The sequence below is a fragment of the Microtus oregoni genome, unplaced genomic scaffold (assembly GCF_018167655.1).
Source record: "Microtus oregoni isolate MIOR12 unplaced genomic scaffold, Mior012 000112F_ref0000385, whole genome shotgun sequence".
In the NCBI taxonomy this organism is placed as follows: domain Eukaryota; kingdom Metazoa; phylum Chordata; class Mammalia; order Rodentia; family Cricetidae; genus Microtus; species Microtus oregoni.
The window spans coordinates 1722102-1732613 of record NW_024544738.1 but is presented as its reverse complement, the minus strand read 5'-3'; the positions used below and the strand labels follow the sequence as shown (position 1 = coordinate 1732613).

The following is a 10512-nucleotide window of genomic DNA, read 5'->3' as shown; positions in this document are numbered from 1 at the left end:
AGCTAGTTCCAGGACAGGCTCCAAAACCACAGAGAAACCCTGTCTCGAAAAAAAAAAAACCAAAAAAAAAAAATGATATAACCATGGTCCCGAGGGATCCAATGTCCTCTTTTGATCTGGACACCAAGCACACACATGGAACACATGTGCCTGCAAACAAAACACTTATACACAATCATTTTTTAAACATGGGCTAGGGCTGTAGCTATTGCTTACCTAGCATGCACCAAACTGAGTTCAATCCCCAGTTCTGTATAGAGCTGGGTGAGGTAGTACAAACCTGTAATTGCAGCACTGGGGAGATAGTTGGAAGAGAAGGGTTTGGGCTAGCCTGGCTTATGTGAAGTCTTGTTTCAAACCAAGCTAAGTTGATAAAATGTCTCAGCATGTAACTATCAAGCCTGACAACCTGAGTTCAATTCCCAAGTACCACTTGGTGAGGGAGAAAGCCAGCTCCTGCAAGTTGTCTTCTGACCTTCACTTGTGTGCCATGATACAAGTGTGTCCATACACAAAATTTTAAAATTGGATTCCATTCATTTAATGGGGGGGGGTCACATGCCATAGTGTATATGTGGAGATCTCTCCATCATATGGGTTCCAGGGATGGAACTGATGCAATTTTGGAAGAAGGTACCTTTACTTGCTGAGCCATCCTTTCAGCCTTTTTTTTTTTGAGACAGGGTCTCTTATGTAGCCCTGAAACCAGATATGTAGGCCAGGCTAGCCTCAAACTCAGAGATCCACCTGCCTCTGCCTCTTGAGAGTGCTGAGATTACAGGGGTGTACCACTATGCCTGGCCTATAAAATTTTTTCAATGTGTCCCAGGTATGTGTTGTGTGTGTGTTTTAAGAGTTATGCCATGTGGACGTGGGAGGAGGCTAAAAGGGCATCCTCACTATGTAACATTCTGATGGACTAAGGTCCTTTTTAGTTTTTTTTTTAGTTTGGGGTTTATTTTGTTGTTTTTTATTTTGTTTTTTTGAGGCAGGGTTTCTTTGTGTAGCCTTGACTGTCTTAGAACTAACTGTAGATCAGGCTGGCCTGTCTCCCAACTGCCACCACCATCTGCTAGTTTCATATTGTTTATACTATTGGTCAAAGTGCTAACTATAGGGAACCACACTCGATGAGAAAAGCAAGTGAAAAATGTAAAATGAAACATTTGTGTCCATTTGTGTTTACTCCATGTAATTAGATATTTTACAAGAATGACATCCCCTGGAGCTGAAGATACAGGCAGTTCTGAACCACTTAATGCAGGTACTGGGAACCAAATTCAGGTCTTCTGAATGAGCAGCAAGTGCTTGTAACTACTGAGCCATTTCTCCAGCCTCAGTCCCATTATTTATTTTTTTAATTGTTTAAAAGTTGATCAAGCCGCCGGGTGGTGGTGGCGCACGCCTTTAATCCCAGCACTCGGGAGGCAGAGGCAGGCGGATCTCTGTGAGTTCGAGGCCAGCCTGGTCTACAAGACCTAGTTCCAGGACAGGCACCAAAAAGCTACGGAGAAACCCTGTCTCGAAAAAAATCAAAAAAAAAAAAAAAAAGAAAGAAAAGAAAAGAAAACTAAGTGTGGTGGTGTCTGTAATCCCATTTGACTGGTGCAGGCAGGAGAATCCAGACTTCAAGGTCATTCACTACACAGTGAACTCAAGGCCAGCTTGGGCTACAAAAGACCCTGTCCAAATACAAAACAAGTGTTGACCAAGGCCGTTCAACGGTGGAGCACACGCAAGGTTGGGAATGGACTTTAATATTGCAAATAAATAAACATCTAGAAATTTAAAAACACATTTTCGAAAGGCATAGAGCCAAGTGGGGATCTGGAATAATGGGATTGCAACAGGAAGAAACGAGGAGTATGGATATAGGGCAAATGCATTCCAGGCAAAGGGAACAAGTAAGTATGAAGTCCTAGAGGCTCAACTGTGTCTGCTATAGTCAAGAACAAGTAGAATTGTTCCTGTTGTGAGAGGAAGGGTAAGAGATTAAGTCAGTTAAGTGACAGACCTGATGTCTATCCTAGGTCTTTAATGGCTGACTAAATCCTTGCCAATGAACCTTGCTTGAAAATCCTAACAGGGAAGGAAGGGAGAAGGGAAGGCAGGAAGGCCCGACCAAGGGAAGCCCAGAAGAGGCAAGGAAGTTCCTTCGTCCAGTGTAAGTCTCAGAAGGCCTGCAGCAATATTTGGGATAGATATGGGGAATCATTTTCTAGGGAGAGGAATGAGAGGTTAAATATGTGCTTGGCAGTTGGCCATGTAAAAGAGCCTAGTAAGTAAATAAGTCAGTGCTGGGCAAGATGAGGTAATTGAAATGTTTCAAGAAAACCCAATCAGGGGAGCATGTAAGCGAATGTTAGGGTGAGGAAGCAAGAAGCCAAAGTTCTTAACAGCTCTGTATTGGATCCTGCACCTCTTAAACGTTTGCCTTTCCTCTCAGCCCAGGTTCAACCACACCAAAAAGCTACAGGAGAGCATGGTAAATGGTTAGGGAGCGACCCAAGTGAGTGAGAGCTCTTTGGGCCTATTATATTACGGGATCTTCAGAAAAATTCTGAGAGGCGCTCAGAACAAAAAGGCGAGCCCGAAAACCAATAAAAAGCGTGCAAAGGACGAGGCAAGCTGAGGGGAAAGCGAGATCACGCCTCTTCCAATTTTGCCACGCCCCTCATTCTTGGTCAGCCCCACCACAGGGAACAAGTCTGATTGGCTGAGCGACAAATTTTAAAGGGTGGGGCTACATACGTTTCACAGTGGGTAACGCGCTGGAAGTGGAGGGAGGGCTGCAGGGCGGGGCTAGGTTGTCCTATCTAAGGTAGGAAAGGCCAATGATAATTCAGGACACCTCGCCTAGAAAGTCATCTGGAGCCTTTAAATTCTTGTTTCCAGAGGCACCACAAAGGACTAGGACTTCTAGGCTCACCAGTTCTTTTCCTCCTTGCAAAATTCCCGTGTGCTACCATGAGGGTGTACCAAGTGAGACTGTAGGGGAATCAAAAGGTAACTGTTACGCCGGGCTCCTGGCTGCTGCTCACCTTGATGCTATTAAAATTCTGGCAAGATCAAGACTGACTCCTCACCCCCTGTCTACACCCCTGGCGCCATTCCGGGGCCCGCGCCACCTTCCCCGGTGGGCCCGCCATGGCCGCACCCCCTTCCGCTGCAGACAGGTCTTTTGGTACACTCAGTCCGAGGTGAGTCTCCTCCTTCTTCCTTTCCAGCGAGTGCGTGCGCATGCGTGGACCGCGGCGCAGCTGGCTGTGGGGCCCTGGGATCCGCTGCGTCCCCGCGAGCCGTCGTGAACACCCGAATCCCAGCGGGCGCTTGCGAGCACCGGAGCCTCGTCCGCAGCGGCCCAGCTCATGGCCGGGTGACCGGGACGCCTCCTCCGCCTCCTCCTCCTCCGCCGCCGCCGCCTCTTCCTCCCCCGCCGGCGGTGGCCCGGGCCCGGCAGCCATGGCCAAGGACTACTGGGACGGGCGCCCGCGGCCCACGGGAGGACGAGGAGGTCGCGCGGCCTCAGCCCGGGCCGCCGCCGCCATCACCGCCCCAGCCGCCCCCGTGCCGGCCCCGAGGCGCTGAGCTTCCCCGCGGGCCCGCTCCGGTGAGCGTGTCCCAGAATGCACCGGGGTGGGGGAATCCTTGGGGGGGCCTCCCTCCCTGACCGTGGCCTCGGTCCCAGAATGCATCGGGGTGAGGGTCCTTGGGGGGCCTCCCTGACCGTGGCCTCGGTCCCAGAATGCACCGGGGTGGGGGGTCCAAGGGGGCCTCCCTGACCGTGGCCTGTGTCCCACAATGCACCGGGGTGGGGGGGGTCCTTGGGGGGCCTCCCTGACCGTGGCCTCGGTCCCACAATGCACCGGGGTGGGGGGTCCTTGGGAGGCCTCCCTGACCGTGGCCTCGGTCCCAGAATGCACCGGGGTGGGGGTTCTTGGGTGGCCTCCCTGACCGTGGCCTCGATCCCAGAGTGCACCGGGCTGGGGGTTCTTGGGGGCCTCCCTGACCGTGGCCTCGGTCCCACAATGCACCGGGGTGGGGGGGGTCCTTGGGGGGCCTCCCTGACCGTGGTCTCGGTCCCAGAATGCACCTGGGTGGGGGTCCTTGGGGGACCTCGATCCCAGAATGCACTGGGGTGGGGGGTTGCATGGGGGGCCTTCCTGACCGTGGCCTCGATTTTTGGCTGTCAGGGAGCCCCTCCCCTTGGACTTTCCCAGAATGCACCGCGGGGGGGGGGGGGGGAGGATATTGACCTTGGCTGTCAGGGAGCCCCTCCCGTTGGACTTTCCCAGAATGCACCGCGGGGGGGAGGTCATGGACCTTGGCTGTCAGGGAGCCCCTCCCCTTGGACTTTCCCAGAATGCACCGCGGGGGGGGGGGGGGGGGAGGTCATGGACCTTGGCTGTCAGGGAGCCCCTCCCCTTGGACTTTCCCAGAATGCACTGCAGGGGGGGGGGTCATTGACCTTGGCTGTCAGGGAGCCCCTCCCCTTGGACTTTCCCAGAATGCACCGTGGGGTGGGGGGAGGGAGGGGTCATTGACCTTGGCTGTCAGAGAGCCCTTCCCCTTGGACTTTCCCAGAATGCACCGCAGGGGGGGAGGTCATTAACCTTGGCTGTCAGGGAGCCCCTCCCCTTGGACTTTCCCAGAATGCCAGGGGGGGCGAGGTTATTGACCTTGGCCATCAGGGAGCCCCTCTCCTTGGACTTTCCCAGAATGCACTGTGCGAACTGAGCGTGGGAACGGCTCGGATGCTAAGGGGCTGGAGAAGGGAGGTTTTTTTTTAATTATTGATTGGTTAATTGATTATACAATAGTCTAATTTTTTATATTTATTTATTATGTCTACAAGAGTCTGGTCTTTATATTTATTTAGTATGTAGACAAGATTCTGATTTTTATGTTTGTTTATTCCTTATGTATACCATATTCTAATCCTCTTTTATGTTTATTTATTCATTACGTGTACCATATTTTAATTTTTATATTTATTTAGTTTGTAGACAAGATTCTGATTTTTATGTTTATTTATTCCTTATGTATACAATATTCTAATTCTCTATTTATTCGTCATGTATACAATATTCTAATTCTCTATTTGTTTATCATGTATACAATATTCTAATTTTTATATGTATCTGCTTATTCATTATGTATACAATATTCTAACTATTTATTTTTTATCATGTATACAATATTCTAATTTTTATATTTATCTACTTATTGTGTATACAATATTCTAATTCTCTTTTTATTTATTTTTTATCATGGATGCAATATTCTAATTTTTATATTTATCTACCTATTCATTATGTATACACTATTCTAATTCTCTTTTTATTTTTTTTATCATGTATACAATATTCTAATTTTTATATTTATCTACCTATTCATTATGTATACCATATTCTAATTTTCTTTCATATTTATTTATTCATTACATATACAATATTTTAATTTTTATATTTATTTAGTATGTATACAATATCCTAATTTTTATATTTATCTATTTATTCATTATGTATACCATATTCTAATTCTCTTTTATATTTATCTATTTATTCATTACGTATACAATATTTTAATTTTTATATTTATTGTGTATGTATACAATATTCTAATTTTTATATTTACTTATTCCTTATGTATACCATATTCTAATTCCTATATTTATTTTTTGATTATGTGTACCATATTTTAATTTTTATATGGATTGATTCATGATGTATACGATATTCTAATTCTCTCTTATATTTATTTTTTTATTATGTGTACCATTTTTTAATTTTTATATGGATTAATTCATGATGTATACAATAGTCTAATGCTCTCATATTTATCTATTTATTCATTATGTATACAATAGAGGTTAGAAGGAATAAATAAATGTAAAAAGTACAATATTCTATACATAATAAATAAATATAAAGAGAATTAGAATATTGTATCCATGATCAATAAATATAAAAAAATTAGAAAATTGTATACATGATAAATATAATAAAATTAGAATATTGTGTACATGATAAATAAATATAAAAAATTAGAATATTATATACATAATAAATATAAAAGGAAATAGAATATTGTACACATGATAAATAAATAGAAAAAAATTTGAATATTGTATACATGATCAATAAATAAATATAAAACAATTAGAATAGTGTATACATGGTCAATCAATATAATAAATTTAGAATATGGCATCCATGATCAATAAATATAAAAAAAATATGATATTGTATACATGATAAATATAAAAACATTCATAATAAACAAATAAAAATATAAAAGGAATTAGAATAGTGTATACATGATCAATCAATATAATAAAATTAGGATATGGCATCCATGATCAATAAATATAAAAAAAATTAGGATATTGTATACATGATAAATATAAAAACAACATTCATAATAAATAAATAAATATAAAAGGAATTAGAACAGTGTATACATGATCAGTCAATATAAGAAAATTAGAATCTGGCATCCATGATCAATAAATATAAAAAATTAGCATATTGTATACATGATAAATATAAAAACAACATGATAAATATAAAAACAACATTCATAATAAACAAATAAATATAAAAGGAATTAGAACAGTGTATACATGATCAATCAATATAAGAAACTTCGAATATGGCATCCATGATCAATAAATATAAAAAAATTAGGATATTGTATACATGATAAATATAAAAACAATATTCATAATAAATAAATATAAAAGGAATTATAATAGTGGATACAAGAACAATCAATATAAGAAAATTCAAATATGGCATCCATGATCAATAAATATAAAAAAATTAGAATATTGTATACATGATAAATATAAAAACAACATTCATAATAAACAAATAAATATAAAAGGAATTAGAATAGTGTATACATGATCAATCAGAATAAATAAATATAAAAAAAATAGCATATTGTATACATGATGAATATAAAAACAACATTCATAATAAACAAATAAATATAAAAGGAATTAGAACAGTGTATATATGATCAATCAATATAAGAAAATTAGAATATGGCATCCATGATCAATAAATATAAAAAAATTAGCATATTGTATACATGATAAATATAAAAACAACATGATAAATATAAAAACAACATTCATAATAAACAAATAAATATAAAAGGAATTAGAATAGTGTATACATGATCAATCAATGTAAGAAAATTAGAATATGGCATCCACGATCAATAAATATAAAAAAAATAGGATATTGTATACATGATAAATATAAAAACAACATTCATAATAAATAAAAAATTATAAAAGGAATTAGAACAGTGTATTCATGATCAGTCAATATATAAAATTAGAATCCGGCATCCATGATCAATAAATATAAAAAAATTAGGATATTGTATACATGATAAATATAAAAACAACATTCATAATAAATAAAAAATTATAAAAGGAATTAGAACAGTGTATACATGATCAGTCAATATAAGAAAATTACCATATGGCATCCATGATCAATAAATATAAAAAAATTAGGATATTGTATACATGATAAATATAATAAAATTAGAATATTGTATACATGATAAATAAATATAAAAAATTAGAATATTTACATAATAAATAAATAAAAAAAGAATTAGAGTATTGTACACATGATCAATAAATAGAAAAAAATTAGAATATTGTATAGATGATCAATAAATAAATATAAAACAATTAGAACAGTGTATACATGATCAAGCAATATAAGAAAATTAGAATATGGCATCCATAATAAATAAATATAAAAAAATTAGAATATTGTATACATGATAAATATAAAAACAACATTCATAATAAATAAATATAAAAGGTATTAGAATAGTGTATAAATGATCAATCAGAATAAATAAATATAAAATAATTAGGATATTGTATCCATGATAAATAAATAAAATCTTAAAAATCAACCAATCAACCACAGCTCAGCCATAAAAATAAATAAATTAATTAAAAACATGATCAATCAATATAAGAAAATTAGAATATGGCATCCATAATCAATAAATATAAAAAATTAGCATATTGTATCCATAATAAATAAAGTCTTAAAAAAAACCAATCAACCACAGCTCAGCCATAAAAATAAATAAATTAATTAAAACATGATCAATCAATATAAGAAAATTAGAATATGGCATCCATGATGAATAAATATAAAAAAATTAGGATATTGTATCCATAATAAATAAATAAAATCTTAAAAAAAATCAACCAATCAACCACAGCTCAGCCATAAAAATAAATTAATTAATTAAAAACATGATCAATCAATACAAGAAAATTAGAATATGGCATCCATGATTAGAATAAATAAATATTAAAAAATTAGGGTATTGTATCCATGATAAATAAATAAAATCTTAAAAAAATCAACCAATAAACCACAGCTCAGCCATAAAAATAAATTAATTAATTAATAACATGATCAATCGATATAAGAAAATTAGAATATGGCATCCATGATCAATAAATATAAAAAAATTAGGATATTGTATCCATAAGAAATAAATAAAATCTTAAAAAAAAATCAATAAAGCACAGCTCGGCCATAAAAATAAATAATTAAAAACATCAATCAATATAAGAAAATTAGAATATGGCATCCATGATAAATATAAAAAAATTAGGATATTATATCCATGATAAATAAAATCTTTAAAAAAATCAACCATAGCTCAGCCTTAAAAATAAATAAATTAATTAAAAACATAATCAATCAATATAAGAAAATTAGAATATGGCATCCATGATCAATAAATATAAAAAAATTAGGATATTGTATACATGATAAATATAAAAACAACATTCATAATAAATAAATAATTATAAAAGGAATTAGAACAGTGTATACATGATCAGTCAATATAAGAATATTAGGATATGGCATCCATAATCAATAAATATAAAAAAATTACCATATTGTATCCATAATAAATAAAATCTTAAAAAAAATCAACCAATCAACCACAGCTCAGCCATAAAAATAAATTTATTAATTAATTAAAAAAGAAAAAAAATCAACCAATAAACCACAGCTCAGCCATAAAAATAAATAAATTAATTAATTAAAAAAAATCAACCAATAAACCACAGCTCAGCCATAAAAATAAATTTATTAATTAATTAAAAAAGAAAAAAAATCAACCAATAAACCACAGCTCAGCCATAAAAATAATTAATTAAAATAAAAAAAAGAAACAGGACCCGGGTTTGTGAGACTCCCCCCCCACAACGCCATTGGTTGGTCCCCCCACATTTGCATAGAGGAGTGTGGGGATCCACCCATCACCATGACAATGGTTGCTGGGGGGGTGGTGGGCGGAGCTTCCTGCCCGGCAGCTGGGGGGCCATGTGGGGCCCGCGGACCATGCAGACCCGGGACTTGAACCCGCGCCCTGGGGCTCTCCCCGAACCCCCGGCCCGGGACTCGAACCCGCGCCCTGGGGCTCTCCCCGAACCCCTGGCCCGGGACTCGAACCCGCGTCCTGGGGCTCTCCCCGAACCCCTGGTCCCCACGGCGACGGCAGCGGCCACGATGGCTGCACATCCGAGTCCCGAGGTGACGACGGCGTAGGGGCGGGCGAACAAGGACCTGGGGCCCTTGTTTACAACATATTTATTTATTATGGATACAATAATATAATTTTTATATATTTATTGATCATGGATACAATATTCTAATTTTTATATCTATTTCTTAATTATGGATACAGTATTCTAATTTTTATATATTTATTGATCATGGATACAATATTCTAATTCTCTATTTATTTGTTTATTCATTATGGACACAATATTCTAATTTTTATATATTTATTGATCATGGATACAATATTCTAATTCTCTATTTATTCATTATGGATACAGTATTCTAATTTTATATATTTATTTATCATGGATACAATATTCTAATTCTCTATTTGTTTATTCATTATGGATACTATATTCTAATTTATATATATTTATTGATCATGGATACAATATTCTAATTCTCTATTTATTCATTATGGATACAATATTCTAATTTTTATATTTATTCCTTATGGATTCAATATTCTAATTTTTATATATTTATTGATCATGGATACAATATTCTAATTCTCTATTCATTATGGATACAGTATTCTAATTTTTATGTTTCTTTATTATGGATACAATATTCTAATTTTTATGTTTCTTTATTATGGATACAATATTCTAATTTTTATATCTATTTATTATGGATACAATATTCTAATTTTTATATATTTATTGATCATGGATACAGTATTCTAATTCTCTATTTATTCATTATGGATACAATATTCTAATTTTTTTATATTTATTGATCATGGGTACCATATTGTAATTTTTATATACTTATTTATCATGGATACAATATTCTAATTCTCTTTATTTATTTATTCCTTATGTATACAATATCCTACTTTTTACATTTATTTATTCCTTATGCATAAAATAGTCTAATT

At 36.4% G+C, this 10512-nt stretch overlaps 1 protein-coding gene across 1 annotated transcript; it reads right to left on the bottom strand.

Moving 5' to 3' along the window:
- Positions 1 to 3473: 3473 nt before the first annotated feature.
- On the bottom strand, positions 3474 to 4319 carry LOC121443728 (proline-rich protein HaeIII subfamily 1-like). The gene has a single exon (XM_041645524.1). It carries the CDS (start codon positions 4317 to 4319, stop codon positions 3474 to 3476), a length of 846 nt encoding a protein of 281 aa, XP_041501458.1.
- Positions 4320 to 10512: the final 6193 nt, after the last annotated feature.

What these genes read in the sequence shown, in the direction of transcription:
- LOC121443728 (XM_041645524.1), bottom strand. Translation starts at nt 4,319, where the DNA reads ATGACCTCCCCCCCGCGGTGCATTCTGGGAAAGTCCAACGGGAGGGGC.